Source organism: Chiroxiphia lanceolata, chromosome 3, assembly GCF_009829145.1.
Source record: "Chiroxiphia lanceolata isolate bChiLan1 chromosome 3, bChiLan1.pri, whole genome shotgun sequence".
NCBI classification, from domain to species: Eukaryota; Metazoa; Chordata; class Aves; order Passeriformes; family Pipridae; genus Chiroxiphia; species Chiroxiphia lanceolata.
Genome location: NC_045639.1, coordinates 487177 through 514201, shown reverse-complemented (window position 1 = coordinate 514201; position 27025 = coordinate 487177). Strand labels below are relative to the sequence as shown.

The window sequence follows — 27025 nt, the reverse complement described above, 5'->3', positions numbered from 1 at the left end:
AAGTGACTGTAAGAAATTATCAGCTTCCTCCACAGCACCCTTTGTTTTACATATCAGAATCTCACTCCAGTTAAAAATAAAATTTCAGTCTTCCTTTTTTACATTTTTTCCATGTTTGGGATCTAAACAAACCTGACTACATTATAAATCCAGTTGCACAGTGGTTCACCCACGTTTATGTGTGTTGCTCGTTAGTGGGGAGCAGAGCTGGGCACTACCCTTGCTGCAGACGAGCTGAGATTCAAGTCATCTGATAGAAGTGCAGAGTGATCCCTTGGAGCCAGAATGCAGATCACACCTGCATCCTTAAGAAAGTTTATGCCTGAGGAGAATGTAATGTGCCATTTTATTTACATCACACTCGTGAGGTTTATTTACATCGCAAATAACAAAACCTCAGCAGTCTTGTATCTTACCAAAGCAGGGCAGTGCAAGTTTCCCACAGAATCCCAGCATGGGTCAGGCTGGAAGGGACCACAGTGGCTCCTCTGGCCCCACCTCCCTGCTCCAGCAGGGTCATCCCAGAGCACATGGCACAGGAGTGTGCAGACAGGTCTGGAATATCTCCAGTGAGGAGACTCCACACCCTCTCTGGGCAACCTGTCCAGTGCTCGGTCACTGCACAGGAAAGTTCTTCCTCATGTCCAGGTGGAACTTCCTGGGCATCAGTTCCTGCCTGTTCCTCTTGTTGTTGCTGTCCCGAGCAGAGCCTGATCCGGCCTCTGACACATAAACTGTGTCAGTCACGTGCAGCTCATCTCAAACTGAAGGTGTTTTAAAATGAAAAGAGTAATTCACTGTCAAAATTTGTCATTCTATATAAATATAATATATATTTATATTATATATAAATAAAATATATAAATATTTCTGATAGAAGTGTAGCCCAGAGTAACTTTTTCAGAATTTACATGTGAGAAGCAAATTTGGTAAAAGCATGGTCTGACAGCACAAACACACTGGCTTCTGCTGAACTCATTGTCTTGGGGATGCCAAAGCCCTCTTGGGTTATTCTTACTTTATGTTCTTGGTGCAGTTTGCAAAGGGTGTTTCAGGACTGTGCTAGTTTTTTAGCTCTTGTTAAAGTGTAGTTGCATGTTTTTTGTGTTCGATGCAGGATGATTGTCAGTATAACACATTAACCTGAGGCTTTTTGTTTGTTTCCCTCTAACTCCATGACACAGGCTGCAAGCTTGGAGTGGAAAAACAAGGAGAACCAAGACACTGGGTTTAAGTTTCTCTTTACCTTGTTTAGAAAATACTATCTTCCTCACTTGTTTCCATCTTTTACAAAGCTAACCAACCTCTACAAACCTGTACTTGGTAAGTTGTGGGTTTTGTCTTCAAAGTTGGAAAAGCAGGTGACTGTTCTTGGCAGCATCTCTGTTACCTATGGGCTTGTCAGCACAGCTCTATTGGATGAGGATTCTTTCTCCTGATTTCGTGTTTTCTTTGAGCACAACTGTGGAGGAAGGTGCTGCTGCTCCTGGCTGTGTAAGGCCTGGCCAATTCCACTGGCATAACGTTTATATGGAGTGAGCATGGCTCTGTGATATTAGTGAATGGAGACAGAATGTGCTCTCCAGTGGGTTTTTAGAGAACCAGTGAGCTGTCCAGGTGTGAGGGAGTAGCTGACTTAGTTACCCTTATTTTGTTACCTTTTTCATTGGAGAGAAAATGAGCATGAAGGGCCAGTTGAAAGAAAATTGAGATGTACCTCTGCAGTTGTAAGATTAACAGCATGTTATTTCAGAAACAAGGTTTTCCTAATTTTCTACTAAATTATGTAGTACAGTCAATAGGACCAGTGGTGCTAGTCCTCACCTGATGTAGTGCAGCCTGTTCTTCATCATCCTTCTCCTCCCTTTGACTTTTACCTTCTGTTTTTATAGTTTAATATTTAGTGTCTAAAATCACCTCAGTGCCACTTTGGCTTTGTTGTTTACACCTAGAGCCCGGGCCTTTCATGTTTTCCAGCTGTGTACAAGTGATTTTTCCTTAAATCTGAGCACCTGAAGGAATTGTGACCCAACCTGTCTCCCTTCAGCAATCTTCCACTTCTTCCCATGTGTTTTCTGTCTTTTATTTCAGTGTGTGAACTCCTCTTTCTGAGGCACTGAGTCCTTTTCTTCTTCATCTTTACACTACTGAGTGTTCCACAGCCATCTTCTCTTTCTGTCTGCACTTTATTAAAGACACTCTGTGAAAGTGATAAAATGAACTTACACTGTAGCAGGAGGAGTTATCTAGTTCAGATATTGCCCTTCTTTTTGCAACCCTTTTCTTTCCCTTTCCTTTGTTTTGTGTGATACAAGTGATAACCTCTGGGGAAGATCTGTACTGTTATGTTCTCTGTGTTCTTTAGGAGTGAAAAGTTATGATAGAATATAAGCATTAATACAATAAAAGCAGTCAGTCATTGCATCTCTTATTGCACAGGGAGAAAATGCTGGTGACGTGTTCAATACGTTTAACCAGAGTTTGGAAGCTGTTACAGTTTTTAAGATTACATTTTCTTTCTGTGTTTTCTTTTTCTCTTACCAGATATTCCTGATATCAGGCCAAGGCCAGTGTATGTCACTGCAACACGAAACAATGAAAGCGTCTATAGCACAAAAATCCCCTATATGGCAGCTCGAGTTGTTTTTATTAAGTGGCTTGTTACCTTCTTCCTTGAAAAGAAATACTTAACTGCTGTTCAGAACACAAAAAATGGAGGAGAAGTGCTCCCTAAAATTATTCAGGTGAGCTTTGGAGTTTGCCTCTATTTTCTTATGTACATGCTAACCTTGCAGGATGATCTCACTGCACTGACAGCTGAAGCACAAAGAAATGCTACCCCAGAGTGAATAAATGATGTAGGTACTTATTTGATTTTCTTTTCCTTTGATGGAGGAGGGAATCTCCAAGCAAAGCCCTTCAGTAATTCACTAGGAGTTTATTTTCCTCATAGCTTGTTGTATTACCAGCTTCAGCAGTATTATATTTAGACTTCTGGAATTTACTCTGTAAACTGTCATACTTAGTTGTGCCATGGACCATCTCCCAGTGACTTCAAAAGCTGTTTTGTTTTCATCTTGGTTATAGCAGCTGTTAACAGAGAGATATTAGAGAATTATTTCACTTTCAAACTGCTGGTTCAGACTTCTCTAGGATTAGGGACTTCCCACTGAATTTTAGAGAAACAGATGCTTTTTCTCTTAAGAGACTCTCCAGTGTCCTGTCTGTGCCTTCCTCCACTCCCACCACTGCACCCCTGCTCTTTGAAGCGGACAAGTCAGTGAGCTGCTCTGGCCCATAGGAAGTGTACAGCTTGTGCAGGACAAGAGCAAATTCCTCCTTGGATCCAGCAGTAACTGCAAACAGCTCTGCCTGACTGCTGGATTCCAGCAGTTGCGCCAGGCAGCACACTGGTATCCCGGGCTCTGCCTGAGCATCCCAGAGCTTTGGTGGGTGCTGTTCCAGCCGTTCCATCGGGTGTGTTTGCTCCTGCAGACGGTGGGGGTGAGCCAGGACAAGGCGGCGGAGCTGGAGGGCGGCGCGGCGCAGGAGCAGGACGGGAGCCACTCCAACAGCAGCACCCTGTCCGACAGGAGGCTCAGCAACTCCAGCCTGTGCAGCGTCGACGAGCAGCACCGCGGCGTCTACGACATGGTGCAGAGGATCCTGCTCTCCACCCGCGGCTACGTCAACTTCGTCAACGAGGTCTTCCGACAGGTCACTGCCCGGGCTGCTTGCTGCTGTGGGTTTCATTTGTGAGGAGAACAGAGAGCCTGGCGTCTGGTAACTGGGCAAACGTGAGGCTGATCACACCAGACCCTTTTATGTTGTTGTGCTGTGGGATGCAAAGGCTCTCCAGCCTGAGCAATACCTTTGGAATGGGTTTGCAGCTAAACTGAGAATAGGAAATGCTGTAGGGTTTGATCCTGTTGATCAGGGAGAGTGGTAATCTACTTATAATTCAAAGGGACTGTTTTTTAGTATGAAAAGTGTACTTACATCTATTTCAGTATTTATATAATACACATCAATATCATTTTTTTAATTGGCAAAATATGCTTTTTTTGGTACCAGATGACATTTTCAGACATTGATTTCCCTGCAGGGAAGGGAAAGGTCTTGTGTCACTATTATATTTTTTTTTGGTCTCCTAAGACCTGCAGAGGTATGGGGTAGCAGCCAGCCTGGCCTGTGTAAGCCTTCAGAGAGAACATCTTCCCAGAATGATTCCCAGATACACATCTTGAGTAGCGTGTTGAAAATAAACTCCTTGTCTTGATTTCCAAAATTGCAGTGAGCAAAGATGAGCAGTATGGGGGGGGGTTAATGTACATCACATCCATGTCCTACATAGAGTAAAATTAGTTAACTTTTCATTTTAGGCTTTTTTGTTGCCACCTTCTGATGTATCCGCAACACGGAAAGTGGTGAAGGTGTATCAGAAGTGGATACTGCAAGAGAAGCCCGTGTTCATGGAGGAACCAGACAAAAAGGAGGACAGCCAGGATGCTGTTGTCCACCTGGAAGACTCCTCAGTGCAAACAGATGGTAAACATGTATGGTATCCCTGTTCCTTACTTTGTTCTGTCCACCCACAGTGCAGGGCTTAAGTTTTCACCTCGCTTTGTAAAGGAGTAACAGTTAAAAATGTGTAGGGAATAAAGGTTAAAAAATGCTTTTATTTAAGGACTCACAATTTAAATAGTTACTGAGTGTTCAGTAGCACTTTGGGAGAGCAGGGCAGGATTGCAGCTGGTTTGGGAAACACCATTTGTGTTTATTCCCTGTGTGTACAAACATGACAGGGAGACACAAACCCTGCCAGGTTCTGCAGTGCTGAAATGGCCTGTCTGCTGCCTGGGCAGGGAGGACTGTTGCCTTCTGGTGGTAGTTACTTGAGACTTTGACAGTGGGTACTAACTTATATTTACTGGATGAAATATGTGCAGTTAAACACCTTAGTCTAGGAAATTAAAGTGTAGCTGCTATTTCTCTGCATCATCTTTTTAATACACTGTTTTGAAGCGTCAGTAAAAGTTCTTTGTCGCTATTGATGCTGTTTAAAGGGATGTTTTGTTATACTGAGGAGGAGGTTTGAGTTGTAAATCCTAGTGAGGATTACAAGGTTTCAGCAGCTTATTTTTGTAGAGGATTTAGAGTTTTGCCAGACTTAAATTTAAGTGTTACTACAATCAGTGACTACAAAACATGATGTAAAATATTGTAAATAACATGCCTTCTGAAACTTTTATGAGCCTTTAAATTCCATATACAGCCTGTTTGTTCAGAAATTAAAAAATAACAGATAGTAATTCCTTGAGGAAATGAATGTAGGTCATGACAGTTCCCCCTTTTTTGCTGTTGACCTTTTAAATGGTTTTGATCCATGTGGACACGTTCCTTTCTTCTCTGTCCCTGACTGGGCTGTGTTTGTGGCAGCTTTCCTCGGAGCACTCCGGGCACAAGCGCTCCTCCAGCTGGGGCAGGACGTACTCCTTCACCAGCGCTGTGAGCAGGGGATGTGTGCTGGAAGATGAGGACAGAGATGTGAAAGCTGGAGCCCAGGCTGCGTTACAGGTGTGCTGTGTGGGAAGGGGGCACAGCTGTAACTTCCCTGATCGTGTAACTCACTGCACATCACCTTAGAGTCTCTGAGACAAAGGAAAAGAGGTGTCCAAGCATATAATGGCAGGAAATGAGTGGCTGGAGGAATGTCCTCTTGCCTGTCCAAACAGAAGAGACATCCACAAGCCCCATACTGAGTCCTGTCTGCCTTGGGGGGGTCTGTGATGTCACGTGGCTGCTCGCTGGAATGATGTAGAAAAACAAAGTGATGGGTAAAACATGGAACTTCCCTAAGGAAAGGGAAAGGTTTAACTAGAGGAGGACAAGTATTTTATTGTAAGTCTTGACTGTTTTCCTTGCTGACACTGTGTAAATGGAGTGTCGATGCCTGTGTTGAAGGTGTTCCTGACAAACTCGGCGAATGTTTTCCTGTTGGAGCCGTGCACTGAGGTCCCGGTGCTGCTGAAGGAGCAGGTTGATGCTTGCAAAGCTGTTCTCAGTATCTTCAGGCGCATGATAATGGAGCTGTCAATGAATAAGAAGACATGGTAAACTTTACGTGGCATCATTTAAGAGAAAGTTATCAACATTTAAACTTTCTGGGAGAGTTTTTGGTAGGGAACAGACTGGCTTTCTCAGGGGCAGACCTTGCTACCTAAGTTATGTTTGAGACTTGCTTCTGAGTTGACTTGAGAGATTGCAGAACCTGCTGAGCCTGCATCCTTATACTGCTTCACTTCAAGGTTCTGGCTGGTATTTCCATTCCTAACTTCACCTCACAAATGAGCTTTTTATAGTCTACAGCCAATGGCTAGGGTTATTTTGCAGATGATCTGTGAAGTCCAAAGCGTGACCGTATTCTCAATAAATGAGGCTTGCTGGAGAATTAATGAACAAGTACAATTAGTAGAACGTGTGAACAAATGTGCAATTTTGTTTTGGAACCAGGGAACAGATGCTACAGATACTCCTCAGAATAACAGAAGCTGTGATGCAGAAGCCGAAAGAAAACCAGCCAAAGGACACATTTGCCCAGAGCATGGCTGGGTTGCTGTTCCGAGTGAGTGAGTGGGGCTGTGCTTGGTTTGTGTTTGCTCATCAGGATTGCCCGTGGTTTTAGCTAAGTGCTATTGCACAGTGCTATGAAACCTGCTCATATTACTGGGAAGGAGGATTTTTTTCCTGTTTTACAAGTAATTCTTTTGTAAAGTGTGTGCTGAATTCATTTGTCGGACCTGCCTGAAGGGCCACTTGTGTGTTTTCCCTCAGACCCTCATTGTGGCTTGGATCAGAGCGAACCTGAGCGTTTACATCTCTCGGGAGCTGTGGGATGAGCTGCTCAGTATTCTGTCCTCCCTGACGGACTGGGAGGAGCTCATCAACGAGTGGGCCAACATCATGGACTCCCTGACAGCAGTGCTGGCCAGGACCGTGTACGGCGTGGAGATGACCAACCTACCCTTGGACAAGCTCAGTGAACAGAAGGAAAAGAAGCAGAGGGGAAAAGGTCAGTCTGTGTGCTCGGTGCTTTTTGTATCAAACAACTTAAATATTTAAGTTTAATTTTTAAAATTAATTTAACATTAAGTGCTACCTAATCTAGTGTAAGAACCTGTTTAATCAAGTGTGAAGCACTTTGGATTTCTGTTTGTCATCCTTCATTGAGGAGGAGAGGTAGTTGGGGTCAAGAGTAGATAGGTAGCTGTTTGGCAGGTTTGGGTATGTGCTTACAGTCAGTGCTTTCTATGTAGCAGAAATGAAAGGTGGTTTCCTGTGCTACAGAATGTCACAGGCATCTCTGTAAAAATTCCTTTCTGTGTGTTATTAATAAACTTTATTATTTACAGTTTTTTAGCTGCACTTACACGCCACCTTGAAATTGAGGCACAGAGTTGAAGTACCCATTGGTTTTTATTAATAGTAAAAATTCATCTGTGTTGTTTAAAGTATTAATATTTGTCATGCCTGAGTCCATTCATCCATCAGCAAAAATACATGCCAAAGCATCCAGTGCCAGAGAATGTTGTGTTCTTTGTCCTAAGGTGGCATTTTAGAGCCTCAGAAGACAGCAGTAGTGGGAAGATCTTTTTCATTAAGCTGGAAGAGTCATCCTGAAGTCGTGGAGCCGATGAGATTCAGAAGCGCTACAACCTCTGGGGCCCCTGGAGTTGAGAAAGCCCGAAATATTGTTCGTCAGAGAGCGACAGGTTAGACCATAACTAAGTGCTTTTGTACCCCTACACTCAGGAACACAAGTTGTATAGCTGCCTTTGAGGTGTGGCTGCTGCCAAAAGCAGCTTAATAATTACCTGGCCAGTGGGAGACATGGAGTCAAAGTATTTTGGGAATTTGAAATGTAAGCTTTTAGCTACAAGACACTGAATTGCAAGTTAGACTTGTGCATGTTAGGGGTTTCTGTAAAGAAGTACATTGCTATTTTTATCAATTCATAAGAAATTTTATCAGTCACATAACAGATAACGCATAGTAATGCAGGTATTTAATAAACAATTTTATCCTTTCATAGTTGCTTTATTTTCTCTCTTTTTCTTACCATGATGAGGTTTTTCTCTCAAAAGGAAAAAGGAAGGCAGGAGAAGGGAGACTGGGGTAAGGCATGCTGGGGGAATGTTGGAGACCCCAGACATGGACCAGGTCCCTGTTTGTTCAAGCACTTCAGCAACCTGAACCTGGGCTCTCTTTGTTTCATGGTAGCATCCTCCTGTGTGCCAGTTCACTGGGCTGTGGATCCCAGCTCTCCACAGAAATGCTCAGGAGCTGGAGCTGTCTGGCTGCACAGCTCCCTCCCTGGTTCCCAGCTGGTTGTGGTCCTTACCAGGAGAACTGGAAGGACATTCAGTGTGGTTTGTGGCTCCAGGCTCTGTAACTGAGCCAGAGCCTTCAGCTGGGATCACAGGACACTTCAGCAACAGAGTCAGTTCCTTCTCTGTTTTATTTTCAAACTCAGCAGGTCCCAGTGTGTGCTCCAGGGGAGGATTCTCTGCTCCGCTGCTGCATTTCTCCCCTTGATGTCCCACCAGAGCAGTAGGGAAGTGTTGATCCAGGACTTTTCTTAGTTGCGTGTGTTCAAATTAAAGGCACTTCCACACTTGCTGTGATTCAGAAATCCCTGGTTATTGCCATTTCAATGTGAGAGATGCAGTTGCACTTTATTAACTTACATCTTGTGGGGAAAGCTGCTGGGTTGTTTTTTTTTTATCCCAAAGCACTGTGTTTGACCTTTAGAACCCAAATATTTCATTCCTTTGTCTGACATAATTATTGCTTTATTTTTTCCTGGAAGCTAAGCGAAGCCAGTCTATCAGCAACTGTGTCCATCTTTATGAGGCTTTGCCAGCTACTAAAAGTGTACCTCTTCTGCTTCACACTGTGAGCTCTCTCTTCCCTGGTCTCTCTTACACTTCTTGCTCTCACAGACTGTCAGGTACTGTACTTTAAAGTCATCTTTTATATCAATGTTCTTTATATTTTTAAACTGCTGTCTGTCTGTTCCCTTTCTGTCCAGTTGATTCTTCTCAGTCTGTAGCACTGCAGGCAATACAGTTTTTGTTCATTTTAATATTAAAGATTACCATCAATTGCAATTAGATTTATATTCCCTAGTAACTAAAGTAAAATTTCCCAAATTTCTCTTCCTGGGAGGGGTTTCTGACTCCCAAGTCCTACCCAGGGCATTAGCTGCAGTAGCAAGAGAAGGACAGTTTTGTGTGTGGTGCTTTATGGCTCAGTAGGGATTCCTGCTCTGTGAAATATGTTTGGTGTGTTTTCATCTCCAGTTGTCTGGGAGGGGAACACTGAAATTGTTCCAGTTAGTGAATTACGTTGATTGCTTTATTTGTTTCTGTAATTTCAAGTCAACAGTGATACTCTAAGGTCAGTAAATACCAGAAGCATTAGCTTTTGTGCCTGTGCCTCTGTGAGATAACTTTCTGAAACACTTGCAACGTTTATTAAGTAGTAAGGCAGTATTTAAACTTGCACACTGCTGGATGGGAACACACTTCATGCCGAGTGTTACTGGTTTTTTTGTTTGGTTTTTGGGGGTTTTTTCCCCCCTAATGCCAGCAGAAATGTGTTTCTAAAAGCACTGTGTTGCTCCCTAATCCCAAGAGTTCCTGTTGCTCCTTCCCCAGCATGTCAGATGACTTTCTCATTGAAATTTTCATGGCTCTCTTGTGCATCTGTCTCTAAACTTTCAAACTTCCCTAAGGATATTTTAAAAAACTTAAATTATAACTTGTAAAACTTAGGGATTTTAAATATTTGCAAGGGTGACTATTTCATAGAGCTTTCTTAGGCAGGGAGTTCACACATATAGACATGTGTATAATCCTGAGGTCCTGCAAATATTTTGTGTTTTAATTAAATCAACAGAAGTTGAAGAATCTCAACAGCTGGAAAATTCAGAAGGAACAGAAGCTGTGGGCCCGTTTGCAGACCAAGAGCAGCAGCTGACTCGAAGTAGCAGCACTTCAGATATTGCAGATCAGATTCCATCTGATTTTTTTCAAGGTAATTTTGGTAAAATGCAGCAATAGTGCACTTCTGAAGAGAAAGCATTGAGACTTGTTCAGTCTCATAAATGCTGCTCTTATTTATTTTGGTTTCCAGCTCTCCTCTAAAATGGTTTTCATCTTATTTTCTTAGTAAATACGTAGTTGGTATCTTGTTGAAAGAACTGTTTTTAAGAAGTTCAAGATGAGGACTGCAGGACATGACCTTTTATAAAGCAGGGAGGATAAAAATGAAACCTGAATGTATGCATTTTTGTATATAACTCTTCAACTTTTTTTCACTTGACTTGCATTGAAATTTAGTGTATTTAAGCTGCAAGTCGAGTTCTGTTCCTCTTGTGTAGGTCTGTTATGCTTCTAAAGAATTTTTTGATACATCTTGTATCCCATATGAATGTTGTATTGCCTCTACTTGCTATGTAGTTTGGTACCACAGATGTCAATAATTCTTGTTTGCTTACTACAATTTCTAGGTAAAAAGGCTGGAAGTTCTCATAATTCAACTTCAGACTGCAAGTCAGTTCAGGAAAACAAGGGACATGCAAAGAAGGAGGATGAAGCTGAGCAAGTAAGGCAAAACAGAAAGTGATTATTGTTTTTCCAGATACCTTTTAGCATTTAGAAACTCTTGGAAGTAAAAGTGCGAGAAATCATTAATCACATTTCTGGCATGGAATCTGGAACTGAGCTGTAACTGCTAATTACACTGCTTGGTGTGGGCACTTTGTGTCTCCTGATCTCATCAGCTGCTTCTGCAGGTTTATGTAGTTCTAGTTTTCTGCAGGACTTTTGTGCTCTTTTAAAATATTAAACGTCAACAAGAAGTTCATAACTTTTAAGATATAAATAATTCATGGCTATTATAGAGCTACAGTACACTGGAATAAATGTTTGATGGTTTAAAGTGCTGGGGAAAATGCTTCTCTTCAGTGCAGGTTTATCACCAGCCGTGCATGGCAGATGTTTGTGTGAATTGACATTAGGACAGGCAAACTTCATACATTTTTAATGGCAACTCTTGAATGAGCAGCCAAAACAATAAATGACTCAGGCTGTTCGTCTTTGAAATATGAAAGCTGAAAGATTTTTTGATGCTTTATAAAGTTTTGAATTATTTCAGGTGTGTTGAAAAACATAAGTAAAAGGTCCTGGTTGTTGGTGTGTAAACCGAGGTTAAGAAAGGGAGGATGAAGACTGGCATGGAAAGTGTGTTTTCCCAGAAACACTTACAGGCAGTCGAGTAGTCTGAATATCCATGAGAATATCTTGACTGAGTTGTAATTAATTTCTAATAACTCTCTGTGTGTCAGATTTGCTAAAATGTGATGTAGTTCTCACAACTGTAACAAGCTGAAGATGACTGTTTTTCTCGGCAGGTGCTAATACGAAGGAGCAGTAGTACAGCTGAATTAGATCTGAAAGCAGACTTTCAGCCACCCCAGGGGAATTACAGAGACAGAGAAAAAAGTGAGTTCCGAGAAACACAGTATTTTTGTAAAGTGTAGCAGTTGAACTCAACATGCCAACTGTGGTTGTGGCAGAGGCAGCAGCCACTATTCTTGTGGTGCTGCTGTGGCCCCTGGCCCACACCGTGCCCCGTGCTGTGCAGGTGAGAGCGTGAGCAGCGACGCGTCCCTGGGCTGCGGGGCCGACGTGGACATCGCGCTGCTGCCCTGGCAAGGGGCCGAGGACGACCCCGACCCCGCAGCGGCCGCGGAGCTGTGTGTGGATCCCACTGCCCCGCGCTGGCTGCAGCTCAGCCCCTCGGAGCCTGCCAACCTCACAGGTACTGCACCCACAGAGCGCGGTGCCAGCCTGGCTCTGCGTCCAGAGGGGTTTATACGGCCCACTTGGGTTATAATATTGAGTTATATATATTGAGAAATAGAAATTAAAGCCGAGGTTTGATTGAATACATCTCTCAGGGCACATGAATGTTCCATGGAACTGCATTTTGCCTCCCTGCTTGAAAATCCCCTGGAATGTGAACAATCTGATCTGGAACTGCCCTGCTCTGTGGCACTGTGATATGAAGCCCCTCTGGCTCCATTTTCTGCCATGTTTTTCTTTGAATCAGGTGCAGCTTGAGCAATGAAAAAGAGATTTGAGGGAGAGAATTGTTTTGAGATGGAAGATGGTTAGAAGGACTGAAGTTCCTGTTTTATTGACCGATTTATGCTTACACTGCATTTCTAATTTGTGGAAATGGAACATTTTGCATTTACAGACAGTAGTGAATTCCTTGCTGATGACTGCAGTATAATTGCTGGTGGAAGCCTTATTGGTTGGCATCCTGATTCTGCTGCTGTGTTATGGAGGAGGATCTTGGGAATTCTTGGAGATGTGAACAAGATACAGTCACCTAAAATCCACGCAAAAGTTTTTGGATACCTTTACGAGCTGTGGTATAAACTTGCAAAGGTATGTGATGCTTACAGGTAATGCTAGTGACTTCTCTTATATTGTAAAAGTTATTAATAAATATTATTAAATATGATTCAGTGTTAGCATCTGGAGCATAAGCGTGGCACGAGAGGTTCTGTCATAAAGGAAACCGCTCGTTTTTGGTTTCTAGTCCCTATACCTAATAGAACATGATCCTGTCCAGCGACAAGAGAATTTAAATGGTTTGCTTAAATGGGGTGAGGAAAGAGTAGCAAAGAAAATAGAACAGAATACCACAGGTGTTGGTATTTGTGTAAAGGCCCACAGTGTGACCCAAACTGGTAACGTTTCCTTTGGCTGGGGAGCAGCACCATAAAAAAGGTTTCCAACTTTGGCTGAAGTAGGAACTCTGTATAGTGCAGGGCATAGTGCCTGAACATAAATATAATAAGATTTAAATGTAATAGTACGATATAGAGAACATTAAAAAGTAAGCTGTCAGTTTTCTTAACACTCTTCCTTTAAAACCCTCAGATAAGGGACAACCTCGCTATCAGTGTGGACAATCAGTCAACTCCCTCTCCTCCCATCCTAATCCCTCCTCTCAGGATATTTGCGTCGTGGCTGTTCAAGGTAAGTTAGTTCTAAAATTCTCACACGTTTTCTGGTGTGTGTTAGTTGCGTTATTTTTGATGTTTACAATCACTGCTGGCTAAGACAACAAACGTCCTCCAGAGGCTCTTTGGACCTGAATGTCTATTCATAAACACACGGAACAGATTTGCTTTCTGGAAGAGCCGCTGGAGGGGCAGCTCTGTGTTAGCTGGCTCCCGAGGGGACAGGGGTTAACCCCGGGCGTGTGTGTCTGCAGGCAGCCACGCTGCCCAGCGAGTACAAGGAGGGCAAGCTGCAGGCGTTCCGGCTGCTCTGTGCCATGATGACCCGGCGCCAGGACGTGCTGCCCAACTCCGACTTCCTCGTCCACTTCTACTTCGTGATGCGCCTCGGCTTGACCAGCGAGGACCAGGTAAAAAACTTAAAGTGTTATTGCTCTCAGCATGCCCTTCGGGATGCCCTGTGCCGCTGCTTGCAAGGACATCCTCAGAGCAAAAACAGAACCAGAATTAATGCTGTCCCCTCCAGACTTTCCCTCTTCAAGACGAGTCCTTCGGGGAGTATTTAGAAGGGTCATCCCAGCTCTCCCGAGCTGGTGCCAAGGGGGCTGAAGGGAGAACTGAGACAAAAGGTTATTGTACCACTGTAACCAAGAGGTGCTCCCGAAACATTCTAATTCTGTGGATAAATGTTGTTTCAGGTCCCTGTGTCCTGGGTTAGCCCAAACTAGTTAAAGTATTCAGTATGAGGTGAGGAAAATACTTAATCCATTGAGCTGTCAGATGACTATTGGGCCACAGAAACAGCTCAATGCTCATAAAAACTGCAAGAAATACTCTTTAGATAAAATGGAAAATATCTACAAACATTTCCATGTCTTTATTGCTGTAGGAGTGAGAGCAAGGGCTGAAACTGTGCTGGAAGTGGCAACAGAGGGCACAGGGACCCCTTGGGAAACCCTGGGAATTATTGCTGGTGCCTTTAGGAAACCAGACAGGTTTGGTTATTTCTGAGATGGAAGAGAGAAAGAATGAATTGTTACCAGACTCTTGCCCCTCAGTTGCCCTCCTCCAGTGTTAGAGTGTTTGGAAAATCTTCCTTTTAAATAGATAAGAATTGAAAGGAAAGGTTTTTCTTCTGGAAAATCCCAGGAGTCCCAGCTGCTGCTGCAACTTAGGAAAAAACCACCAGTATCTGCCATTTCTAAAGCACAAACAGGGAAAAATGGAAGTGTAGGGGGAACTCCCGTTTTTGGCACTCTGTGTGTCACCTGAGAGGGACCAACAGCTCATTCCACTTCCATCTCACTCTGGTCAGATCCAGCAGAGTCCCCTCAGTCCCTACAGGAGACTGGTACCACCCGCTGGGGTCAGACCCCTGACCTGAAACCCCCCAGCAATAAATGCTCTCCCAGCAGCCCCAGCACACTGTGCAGAGGCACAGCCCAAGCCAGAGAAGGGGCAGCAGCAGAGGCAGCCCCGACTCTGCACGGTGCTCCAGGGTGTCCCAGGCACTGGGCAGCTCCCACACTGCACATCGCTCCAGGCTTTCCTGGATGTTTTGATGCTGCTCTTTGTTCTCCCTCCTCGCTGGGGTTTGCTGTGTTGCCTCTTGGTGGCACACTTGACCAAGGTTTGCTCCTGTGTGACTGTCCTTCCCGTTTTGTTTTCCTGAGCTATGGAGCTGGGCGAGGAGTTAACTCGCAGAGCCTTGGAGCAGCCTGTTCGTAGGAAGCAGGACCCTCACACCTGCTCCTGTATTTCCAGGATGATTGGCACCAAGGTGCTTGCTGGGTGCTGAGACTAGTGGGACCCTGATTTAACAGAGGGCACAGGATTGCTGGAATGTGGATCCCAGTATGGTTTCCAGGATTCCAGTTAGTGCAAACCAAAATAAACTTGGGTGCAGATTTGTTTAGCAGATTGGTTTTGTTTGCTAAGCGCAGACGTGAATTTCTCACTTTCAAACAATATGCACAGAAGGAAGGGGAGGAGGCGTCTCATGGAGGAATTTCCCCTCTGTGTGGATCACTGGTGCGACTTTTAGCATTTATGGGGGAAACCACCGACAGACAGCCCAGCTCCGGGAAATCACCTTGACTGCTTCAGAACAGCTTTTTAGGTGGCTACATAATTAAAAATATTACAGTCAGAAACCTCTTTGACCTGAATACGATTTTCAGTATTTTGGTTTGCATCAGAAGTGGCTTTTTAAATATATTTCTCTTTTCACTCCTCGCTTAAAGACATAAATGTAGGATATTTCTGCTGTATTGTGTAGCTTTTGGTGTTGAGAGAAGAACAAAATAATGCGGTTTTGAGTATGTTATAAATGAATGCAATGTTATTCCCAGCAAGTGCAACCTAACTTTGCAGCCTGGTCTCATGGGGTGCAGAAAAGAGCAGTGTGAGGGTGTATTTTAGAGGAGGCTCCCATGGCACTCTGAGTTCAGGACGTAGCAATTAGCTCAGCAGAGGAGACGGCGGGGTAATGAGCTGCAGCTAATTTGTCCATGTGGAAGCGTCTTAACAACAAACACCTCTGGAGAAGTGAACAATTCTCTGCAAGAATTGCATCACTTTTCCAGGTGGGAGAAGCCATTGCATCATTCTGAGCCCCAGTCTGGAGCTGGGATTGCCTCCAGCCAGGGAGGGACCCGAGGTCAGGGGGCAAGGGACCATCTACGGGTGGTGCTTCCCTTCTGCCCTGCTCCACACAGGCATTGCTCTGCTGCTGGAGGGAGCCAGGGGCTTTTCCTGGGTTTTGATGAACAGAGCTCACTGAGGGTCACAACCTCCCCTCCCTGACCTCCAGCATGAAGGAAACAGTTTGGATGTTCACTGCCACGTTGGGGGTTATGTCAATTGTTTACCTACAGCTGTTTCAGTTCCTCAGGATTATTGAAAATCAAGAAATATTTCTGGGATGTGGTTTTTAGGGATACCAAGGGATAGCCTATTGCATTTTGGGTAGGCATAGCTGCCTTCTGCTGCCAGGTGAGCCTGATGGCTGGAAAATTCCCGTTTCAGGGACTGCTATGCATGTCTCTTGATTCGGACAGTAAGTACGGCTTTTTAGATTAACCCAAAATCTAACATTGCAATGCACAAATTTCACAAATACCTGAACTGGAAAAGGAAATGTATTTTATTATTGCTACTGGCTGCTTACTGTAGCAGTAGTTTTTGCTTCATTTACCTGAAAAAGTCCCAAAGCATCTCCTTGCTCCATAACTTCTTCCTTTTTGCTGAAGAACCAAAGGACCAAAACACAATCCCAGAAAGCTACGAGCACTACTCAGCCCCCTTCTCAGAAAAGCAGCTGTTGAGATAATTGTGATTCCTCAGGTCTGGTCCTTCTGGCACTTAAATCATCCTCTGAGGTTGCTGGGGGTTTTCTCCTCAGAATCCTGTGGGGTTTTGTGATGCCACCTTGTCCAAATTTCCACTCTCAGTCTGAGAGGAGAGCGCAGTGCAGGGGAGGTGCTACCTCTGCAAAAGAGGTGGCAGGTTTGCAGTGCCGTTTCAGCTTTCAGACTCTCAGCTGTTCAGTGTCATTTTAGTGCAACCCTACTGTGAGGGTGAACATCACTTACTGTGCCTGGTGTCCCCTGTCACCAGCACCGAGGGGTCACCCAGTGCTCAGAGGTGACCTGCAAGGTGAGTAAATGGGTCCGTTGTCACCCTGACATCGGAAGTGAGTTTTAACAAGTAACTTTAATAAATGTACAATCACACTTACTTGCCAGAGTATCTTTGGAATAGGATGCTTACATGTTTAAGGAACATAATAAAATGTAGCGACTTCAGAGATTCTCTGTGGCAAGGAAAACAAACAGCCAGGGAAGGAGACACTGCGGTGGCTTTTTCAGTTCAGTGATGTGAAGGGCAGAACAAACTTTAAATATGGAAGCAGAGAAACCCAGCCCAACGAAGCTGGCAGATGTCCTGGGTGATTAAATGTCAGCACATGCAGCAGGCCTGCTCAGAGCCCAGCCTGGCTGCAGCCAGGGCACTTAACAGCTTTGTTTGTAGCTCCATTCCCTTTAGCAGTGAAAGGATGACGTGGATGAAATACTCTGTCAATAGAGATGGTGATGTGCTAGTGGACGTTATGTGTCTATAAGCCTCTTTATTTGTTTAAAATGCCCTGTTGGTAATTATGGAAAGGAAGCTGCAGCAGCTCTGTATAAGCTCATGTAGAAACACTGACTGGAGCTCTTGGTGTGGGAAATGGCTAATTTATAATAGGAACCATTTTTCAGTAGAGCTGCTAGTGGAGAAGCTATATTAATTATTGTTTTTGTTAGCATTGATCTGACTTTTAATAAAGAAGTATTTGTGGGCTTTCTGTACAGTTGTTACTCGGCAGTAAGGAGCAGTGTACAGCCTGTAGGCTGTCACTGGGACCTGTAATAGCCTTCTAAAGGTACAATAAATAAGTACCTTTGCTTTTGTCCCCCACGGAATGGGTACTTCTTGCCCGGATTTCTGCCTTATGGTGTTGCACACAAGGACCCTTAGTTGTACAGAAACCATAAAGCTGTTTAGGTTCTTTCCCAGGCTGCCATTTAAAAGGAAATAATCTTAATATAGTCTATTAAGGCTTAGATTCCCCCGTTTTAGCTTCTTGAGACTTCTTTCCAATGGCTACCATGATTTTCTCCCTCTTTTAATCTCCCCTTACCTCATTTTCTGTAGAAAATTTGCCAGTGTGCCCCCATTATGTGCTTTGAGTGCTTTGAAAAAGTGTTAACAGACAGCATGTTTCCAGTAGGGACAAACAAAAGTCCAAATGCCAGGGTCTCACAGGAACTCTCACATCCCCCTCTGCTCACCCAGAGCAGGGGAAGTCGGACGTGCTGGAGAAAATAGCTGGAAGATGGACTGAAAGCAGGGAGGAGCCAGGTCATGGCAATTGTAGGAGCTGTGTGCTCCAGAATGATTTTGGTAGTTTCTGTTTATTTTGCTTTAATACATTTGCCCTTTCTAAATTGCTTCCATCCCACTCAAATTCCTGTTTTGTAGTCAGTGTTCTGTCTGTGGGACAGTTTGGAGCAGTCCTGCCACAGGCATTTGGGAGAGATCCGCGTGGGGACACAAAGTCATCTCCGTGTTGCAGGCAGTGCCTTGGCACCCACACCCCTGTCCCTGTCTCCAGGGAGTGCTCAGGAATTGCTCTCTTAGTGTGCGTGAACCAAAATATTGCTTTCAGTCCTTAATTCCAATGGTTGCCTCAGCTGTAGCAAGTGCAGCTTGTCTGGAGGTCAGGTGTTAACTGGCACCTTGGAATGGAGTTTTCTGATGAGCTCATCCTGGGTTTCCTGAGGTGGTCAAATTTACTTTGTAAATTTTTATTGCAACTTAATTTTTGACAAGTTAACTCTTGCCTAAAATGTAACTGTAGGTAGGAAAACTTGAAGTAAGTAAATGGAAGCATTTGTTCCTTTAAAGTAAGAAAGGCAAAGGGAGGATTTACCACTTAAGTCTTTTGTAAATTAATAATCTTTCCCGTGCTGTAAATCTCAGCCGTTAATGAGGTGTCTCTCAGTGAGGAACAGAGTGAACTTTCAGTGAAAAATCCATGTTGTTCCTGTTGAGAGACAATTGGAAACGTGAGGAAGGCAGCTGGCAGGCTATTTGGTTACACCTGTAATCTGCAAAAGCTTGAACAAAAATTAGGTGAAGAATATTTCTGCAATTGACCTTTCAGTGAACTTGCATAAATTTATTTTGCTTACTCAGTGGATGTTTATGACCTTATAATTTGGATTACTAGATTAACCTATACTGAAATATGATACCATTTATAGGGTTAATGCATTTGAGGAGGACATGCATGTGATTGCCCCTTCCTCTCCCCCTCTCCCCAGCTTTAACACTACAGAGCATCATTTTGAATTGAAATAGTCCATAATGGTCCTTTTTTTCACTTTTCTTTAACAACATGAACACTAAATTATAGCTGTGCAATTATGTAAACAATGGAAATGCTTCCAGAATGAATACTTCCTTTTAAATTTTCATTTTGTGTAATTGCTGAAAGGTTCGGAGCCATAATAAACCAAAATGATTTTACACATTTATCGTTCTAAAGGTCAATTATGAAAGAAGTAAAGAAACAACACTGTGCAGAATGAGTAAACCAATTTCCATGGCCATCACCATATGTTTTTCTTATGGCTTGTGTTTTCCAGTTGCTGTGTACATAGCATTCAATTAAAGTGATTCATTGACTAGGCTGGAGCTGCTGCCCAGAGTTTACATTTCCAGACCCGCGCTCGGGAGGGAAGGAAGCGCCTGGGCTCTGTTTGGATTACCTGATTTTGCAGTATCACTGATAGCACAGATGTTCTCGCTCCCTCGCCTTCTCACAAGCCTCACTCTGCTGATAAGCTCCCAAAGCTACTGAATTACTGCCTGAAATCCTGTTTCATTGCGAGCTGGGTCGTGCAGGGAAGTGTGCAGATTGGGAAAGGGGGGAAAACCTGGCAGGACTACCTGTGAGGTCCATCCTGGCGTGGTTCTGTTCATTTGCTGTGCAGTCGCATCCAGCAGAAGGCCAGTTCCATAGCCAGGATATATTCTGCCTTGTCTTAGTTTAAGTGAAGTCACTCAGACCATCCACGTGCACACTGGAATGCCTTGAGATGAACCATAGCAGTGGGAACAGCCTGGCAGAGTGGGTCGGTCCAGGCCCTGTGTGCATATCACAGCATGCAACCCATGCTGGGAATTCAAAGGGAAACTAAGGATTGGTTCAGTAGCTTTTCAAAGTAAAATTTTCAAAGGTTTCTTACTATGGAAAGTGATTTTTGTTTTACCCACTAGTAGTAGTATATCTCGTAACCAGCGAGTAGATCCCTACAGCCCCATTCCTCCAGCGTTTAGGAATGTGTGTGTAGTCTCAGCATTCATATATTAAGGTAACAGTTGTGTGATTCCATCTTTCTCCTCGTTTTGGAAGTGTTCTGTGCAGGGCCCGGGGTGCAGGGGCTCTGCCCGTTGCTGCGTGTGACAGATGGGAGCGATGGGCTGAGGACAGGAGTTAATGCAGTTGTTGGGAGCAGGTCCCGGTGCTTCCTGGCCAGGTTATCCCGGGCTGCTTTATCGTGGCACATGTCAACAGACGTGTGCTCCCATCTGCTGCCCGAGATTAGGACCAGCCTGAGCCGTACCTGGCCCTGCTGGGCAGGTGTGGCTGTGCCGACCAGCCCCGTGTGCTAATCAGGCCCTTAATTAGAAAAAGGTGGGTCCTTTGTTCTGCTCGGACTGTGAGTTTACCACCCGCTTTATGAGCTGCTGCATCCATCTGCTCTGCATTCTCTGTGTTTGCATTGACCCATATTGACTTGAAAGGTATCAAAGGAAGTGATTAAAACTAGTTTAAACATTAACTCGGGTAGCATTTTAGCTTATTCAGGAAAGTGAAAGCATTATCTGCTACTATGTTTAAAACTAATACTATTTATTTAAAATATATAGCAGTTATTTCATCAGATGTTGGTGTTAAAAACACTTAGTGGAACACTAAATAGGGGATGTGCAGATGTTTAGCGGGGCTTTGATAAAATAGTGGTGATATTAAAGCATCTCTTCATGTAGAGAAAATTGGGTTTATCAGCTTTAGCTTCTGCTGTAGAAATTGAGCACATGGACACATTCTGGGACTCCAAGTTCAGGCCTTCTTTAGCACATCATAAAACCATAAGGGTGAACGTGGAAAAGTTCCTTTGTAACCTTCCTTCAAAATTTTAGTGAGTGAAAAATAATTTTCTACTCAGTATAGAAAGAGTTAGCTTGATCTAACTCTTCAGCAAATACAGTGTTGCAGGTAAGGATTATATAGATTTTATGCCTAATTTTAAACCTGCTGAAAGCTTGCAGCAAGAAAATCTTAACTCAAATGCAGGAACTTTGCCCTGATTTGGAGAGACTACGAAGTCTTGAAACGTGGAAGGATTGAGGTTGAAATGCTTATCTTGACCATGCTCTGTGTCACAGGGTGAAGATGAGCAGAGCTGGGGGTGCTGGTCTGTTCCTTCAGGGCACAGGCAGCAGGTGTTGGGGGCAGCTTGTGTTCTTGTGGCACAGAATTTTGAGTGAAGCAATTTAGGAACTCGCTCCTTTGGAGTGCTGCAATGCCTCATCTTAAATCCATTAAAGGTTTGGATGTTTTGAATCCAAAGGCTTACTCAGCAGAATGGTTGTGCTTAGGCACAGAGAGAGACATGGGTGTGTGGTTTGGGTTTTTAACAGGGATTTAAGAGTAGAAATCTTAACCAAAACACCCAGTGCACTTTTGCTACTCCATGCATCTGGTGATGGTTACATGACAGTCAGTTTGCACACAGAGCCGTGGGGCTCTGTGAATTTGCACCTTGACTAGTGTGGGACTGGTGAACCTCAAAGTTAAATCTTCTCAAACTCTCCCTTTTGCTTTTGGTCTCCTTCTGTGGGTTATTTTTGTTTTGGCTTATTTCTTCTCACACAGGTAACTTCTCTTGCAGGATATCCTGAACACCGTCATAAAGCACTGCCCACCCTGGTTTTTCTTCCTGGGCCTGCCTGGGTTCACGATGCTCATCGGGGACTTCGTGGCGGCGGCGGCGAGGGTGCTGCGCACGGACACGCTGGAGGTAACGAGCTCATCGCTGCCACGGGCGGGCTCCTGGGGCCATGGCACGGCAGCTGGGGTGGGACATGGTGGCACAGGCTGCCCCCCTGCTATTGCAAAGGTGTTCCATCGAAAGGCCAAGGTGTGAGGAACCCTCTCCTGGCTGCTGTTGCAGCCCTCAGAGTCTGATCAACCCGATCGTTGATCCAAAACTTAAAGTCCTAATAAGAAATGAATACTCAACTTTCCATGGAAAAAAACAAACCAAAACACCACCTTCCATTTCTCCTACAAGCATAAAACTGGGTGTTCCTTGTATTTTCAATATTACATGGAGTTAATGTGTTTCCAGCTCATACCACGGTGCTTTTGATGGTTTTACCGAAGTAGGGATCTCTGCACATTGGTCTTATCTATGCAGTCAGGATGAGTGCACTGTACACTTTCTGTGTCACAGGATCACGAATAGCAGTGCTGGATTAGTGCTTCAGCCTCTCACTCAGCTTTTCTTAGGTGGTTCTGTACTTCCAGTTGATACCAAATGGCTGATTGTTGTATTGGGTAATGACAGAGGAGGCATTAAAAATGTAGAATGTGCTTAGGAGCAGGGCCAGATGCCTGCTGGAGGAGCAGCTCAGCCTCACAAAGAGAGCAGGGCAGCACAGCAGCAAAAAGCACGGGCAGGAAGGTGTGTATTAGTCACTGCTCTCATACAGCTGTTGCTGGAGCTGTAAAAGAAAAGGTACTGAGACACTACAGTGCTGCATTGTGAATCCAGCACTCTTGAGTATGGCAGTGCATCCTGGCCTCAGAGCTGATGGCATCTACACGTGTGAAGGTTTTTCTAATTAATATCTCTCTTTACTTGCCCCTCATTAGGCTCCCCGTTCTGAAGCTCACACCATCCTTGGTGCTCTCGTGTGCTTTCCAAATACCTACCAGGAAATCCCACGGTTGGGACCCATTTCAGAAACCAGTGAGATCAGCACAGGAACTGCAGATGTGAAGGTAAAGCCCCATTTCATTGTAAATCCTTAGGTAACCTATCCTATTTTTATTATTCAGTTACTTAATTCTTACTGTGAGTTTTTGGTTAAAAAAGGAACCCTTCCTTCTCCTCGAACCCCACAGCTGCACATGTTACATGTGCTTTGCTTGACATATACCATAATGTTAACAAAGCTTAGATACTGCAAATTCCAGTTGGATTTTCAAGGAGAGCAAGCTGGCTGTGATCAGATGCCATGTTTTTCCAGCTAGATGCCATCCAGGCCAATTCATTAAATAGTGTAGGTGGTATTTAAAGTGTCCATTCATTGTACCTGTGTCCATTAGCTCATCCTGTAAGAGATGTGTGGGGTGTGTAAGGGTAGAGATTTTTTGCCTTATTGCTATTTCAGTAACCAGTGGAGTGCAGGAACCCCTTTGCACGCTGGGCACCCATTCTTGCTTTCTTCATCAGGCCTTGGAGAGTCACTGGAGGCGTGTTAAAACTGTCTCAATTTTAGAAGTGTCTTTTCTGTACTTAAAACCTAAACACTACAGTTTGTATGAAGTGACTCCCACTCACAGTTTGTAAAGACCCTTCCACTGAAAATGAATTGATTTCTGTCTTGCTGCCTGTACGTGAGTTCATGAGTTGTAGGTCGATTCAATTTGTCCATGAGGGCCTGTGTATTTGAGTTCCGATCAGTATTTCTGCCTTGACAAAATACAACTGGCATGAGCTAAAGATGCTTTAAGAACAGATTGAGGATTAAAGTGACTTCACTTGTAACTGTGTAAAAATTAACTTTAAAATAGAGGCATGGAAAAGATGCTTATTCTAATTTATATTGTTGTTTTAGTATTGCCTCATAAATATTTTACTGAAGAATGCTACAGAGGAGCCAAGTGAAGCTGCAAGGTAAACTGGGAAAATCATGGAATTGTTTGGGTTGGAAAAGATCTTTAAGATTATCAAGTCCTTGAGTTGGAAAGTCTTTCTTGCTACTTATTTTTGGTGCTTGTCCAGCTGAGGTGTTGCTACTGCCTTGTGGTTTGGTCCTATGAGGCTGAGCTCCACTCTGCACCATAAAGGTGCAGGCCCGTTGTGTGGGAGGAAAAAGAAAGATCGTTGTGCAATTTTTTTCTTTTTATTCTTTTTTTTTTTTTTCCCCTAAATGTTCTTCTAAAACTTGTGACAAAACCACTCTTCCTTTAACCAAAGGTGCATAGCCATCTGTGGCCTGGGAGTGTGGATCTGTGAGGAGCTCACGCAGTGCACAAACCATCCCCACGTGAAGAAGGCCATCAATGTCATAGGTGTGACACTGAAGGTATTGCTCTGGCAGGCCCCAATCAATCAGCATTGTGTAAAAACAGGCATTTTCACTTTTAAAGAGCTGATGATGATCTGGAGCACAGTCTGCAGGTGTGGTGTCCTATACAAACGTGCAGAATATTTGCAAAAATAGCATGTGCTTGTGTACCTAAAGACCCTTTCCCCAGCACACTGAGTTAAAATCACACAGACAATATCAAACCTGCTGGTTCCTAATGCTGACGAGATGATTTCACAGCATTAACGTTTTTTATTGTTTGTGCAGATGCAAAATAATTTAAAATGTAGAAAAACTGAATGCATTGTATTGTATGTGGATATTTTATTTGGCTTTTAATGACCTTTTCTTTTCCAGTTTTCCAATAAGCTGGTAGCTCAGGTAGCCTGTGATGTTCTTCAGCTGCTGGTGTCTTACTGGCAAAAACTTCAGGAGTACGAATCCTCCCTGTGCCGGAAGATCACTGAAGTACGTCAGACTCTTTAAAATGCTTGTAGGGAAATCATGTGCAAGGTTGGTTTAATTCCTTCCTTGAGCTGCTATGATTTGTGAACTCCCTTCTTCTGCAGATATTGTTAGGGATGTAATTGCTGCAGTGCCAGGACCGGTGTCTGTCCCATGTTTGCAGGGACTTGTTTTCAAAATGCTCAGTAAATCATTGTGTTTCACTTGGACATTGATTGACACAGGCACTTGGATGCTCCTAAGGGAACTGAACCTTTTCCATACCCTGTGCACATGAAGTCCAACTCTGTCTTTATAGTGAAAGAAGTTAAGTGCCTTTCTGACATCTGTTTGTTTGGCTGTAGATCCTCGTGGCCACCATTGCCTTCCTTTTGCCGAGTGCCGAGTACTCCTCCGTGGAGGCGGATAAGAAGGTGCGTCACTGACGAGCTGCCTCCATTCCTCCTTTGTGCTCTTAGAGGTGCTTTTTAAATGAAGTCACTTTGAACCAGAGCTGTAAACTTTCCAACCCCTCCCTTGAAGTTTGGGTGAATTCAATGGAATGTACCTAAATACCGTGTTCCATGTCCTTGTTCAGTTCATAGTTTCTCTGCTGCTCTGCCTGCTGGATTGGTGCATGGCACTGCCCATGAAAATGCTGCTGGAGCCTGTGTCTGCTGGTGCCGTGGAAGATCAACACGCATCCAGAGCTCCTTTACTGGACTACATTTACAGAGTGAGTATGGGAAGAAAAGTGATTCACTGTGTCTGGATGTTTAGAGATGCCTTTCACACACCCTGGTAGGCACAGAAGCAGTTTTGGCAAGCTCTAGAAAATCGTGAGTTCTTGCAATGCGGGCAGAAGTCATACAGGTGAGAAGTATGGATGCAAAATGTTAAGAAGATAAGATTAGAGATGTAGAACATACAGGGGGTGGTGAAAAGAAAGATAAAATGCTTAAAACAACAAGCCAGGGAAGATAATCTTTGCAGAAATATTTGAAGTGGGTTGTTGAAATACAAAACAAGTCCTGAAGTGAGCTGTTAAAGTATAGAATCAGCGCAGATGGTGAGTGCTAATTTAAAAATGCTGTACTTGGCCACAGATGGTTTTTGTAGCATGTCCTGGTTTTCAAAGTCAGAATTGGGAAGGGGCACTGCTCCCAGGGTGTGTTGAGGCCTGTCCTGTGGAGTTTATTTCTGCTGCAGTGTCCCACTGTCCCCTGGCAGGTCCTGCACTGCTGTGTGAACGGCTCCAGCACATACACGCAGCAAAGCCACTACGTGCTGAGCCTGGCCGACCTCTCCTCCTATGACTACGACCCCTTTTTGCCCCTGGGGAACGTCAGGAGCTCGGAGCCAGCCCAGTGCCACTCCTCCACAGATTTGGGCAACCTGCTCACTGTTGCTGAGGGTAAGAGAGCTCACAGAGCACGGACCGGCTGTGGGGATGCGGTAAAATAAAATAAAACTGCGGGACAGGTAGAATTCCTTGGAAAGCTGGTGTAAATAGTTCCTTGAACAGGAAGGCTCGGGAAGACAACTAAAGCAAGCAGCTGCAGTGTGACAGAAATCCACAGTTGCTCTTTTTGAATTGTCTCTTGCAGCTCTTACTGATCCATTATCTTTTCATTGATGGTTTTAGAGAAAAGGAGGAGGAATTTAGAATTGATACCTCTGACGGCGCGGATGGTGATGACTCACCTGGTGAATCACTTGAGCCACTACCCGCTCAGCGGAGGCCCTGCCATTCTCCACAGCCTCCTCAGCGAGAACCACGACAACTCCTACGTGGAGTCCTCTGAGCTGTCCTCGGAAGTCTTCCGGAGTCCCAACCTGCAGCTCTTTGTGTTCAATGACAGCACTCTCATATCTTACCTCCAAATCCCTGCAGAGAAGAGGGCGGGTGCTGAGCCGGCAGCAGCCCCCTCGGACGTCAGGGTGATCGTCAGGGATATCTCAGGGAAGTACTCTTGGGATGGCCGGATACTGTACGGCCCTTTGGAGGGCTGCCTTCCACAGCAGAGCACCACCAACACCTTTGTGATCTCCAGCAACCCCGAGCACCACTTCTCTTCCCAGAACGATATTTCCCAGGCAGAGGAAGGAGAAGATGCTCTCGACCAGTTGCTGGAGAAGATCGGTGCCACCAGCCCCGAGTGCCTTCTGCACCCCCAGCGCAAGCTGAACGAGCCGGCGCCGCCGCCCTGCGGGATGAGCTCCGAGCAGGAACGGGCCATCATGGAGGCCCTGATGAGGCAGAGCGCCCAGGAAAGGGAGTTCATCCTGAAATGCAGCTCGGACTGCAGCATGAAGGTGGCCCGCCAGGAACCACCACGCCCCGCTGAGCCTCAGGCCTCCTTTTATTTCTGTCGGCTGTTGCTGAACGACTTGGGAATGAACTCCTGGGATAGAAGGTAGGGAGAGGGGATTCAGAACACGTTTACAGTACTCTTACTCTCTCGCTTCTTACCCCCAAATGTGTACACACTTAAGAAAACTAGATTTTTAAAAATAACGTCATGTTAATTTGATTCATTTCAC

At 44.4% G+C, this 27025-nt stretch overlaps 1 protein-coding gene across 4 annotated transcripts in view; it reads left to right on the top strand.

Moving 5' to 3' along the window:
* Positions 1 to 27025, top strand: part of RALGAPA2 (Ral GTPase activating protein catalytic subunit alpha 2) — a 96393-nt gene that overhangs the window by 19318 nt on the left and 50050 nt on the right. For 3 of the 4 annotated variants that reach the window (XM_032681750.1, XM_032681753.1, XM_032681754.1), the window contains exons 8-33: positions 1185 to 1323; positions 2545 to 2744; positions 3496 to 3717; positions 4383 to 4556; positions 5440 to 5577; positions 5965 to 6113; positions 6514 to 6625; positions 6835 to 7072; positions 7608 to 7772; positions 8870 to 9010; positions 9961 to 10098; positions 10574 to 10668; positions 11477 to 11567; positions 11710 to 11886; positions 12328 to 12521; positions 13020 to 13118; positions 13357 to 13512; positions 21610 to 21738; positions 22596 to 22724; positions 23564 to 23622; positions 23926 to 24034; positions 24395 to 24505; positions 24847 to 24915; positions 25080 to 25217; positions 25712 to 25895; positions 26127 to 26898. In XM_032681750.1, coding sequence (XP_032537641.1) covers positions 1185 to 1323; positions 2545 to 2744; positions 3496 to 3717; positions 4383 to 4556; positions 5440 to 5577; positions 5965 to 6113; positions 6514 to 6625; positions 6835 to 7072; positions 7608 to 7772; positions 8870 to 9010; positions 9961 to 10098; positions 10574 to 10668; positions 11477 to 11567; positions 11710 to 11886; positions 12328 to 12521; positions 13020 to 13118; positions 13357 to 13512; positions 21610 to 21738; positions 22596 to 22724; positions 23564 to 23622; positions 23926 to 24034; positions 24395 to 24505; positions 24847 to 24915; positions 25080 to 25217; positions 25712 to 25895; positions 26127 to 26898 — 4328 coding nt within the window. The remainder of the gene's footprint in view (positions 1 to 1184; positions 1324 to 2544; positions 2745 to 3495; positions 3718 to 4382; positions 4557 to 5439; positions 5578 to 5964; positions 6114 to 6513; positions 6626 to 6834; positions 7073 to 7607; positions 7773 to 8869; positions 9011 to 9960; positions 10099 to 10573; positions 10669 to 11476; positions 11568 to 11709; positions 11887 to 12327; positions 12522 to 13019; positions 13119 to 13356; positions 13513 to 21609; positions 21739 to 22595; positions 22725 to 23563; positions 23623 to 23925; positions 24035 to 24394; positions 24506 to 24846; positions 24916 to 25079; positions 25218 to 25711; positions 25896 to 26126; positions 26899 to 27025) is intronic. The other variant, XM_032681751.1, reaches the window with a different exon arrangement.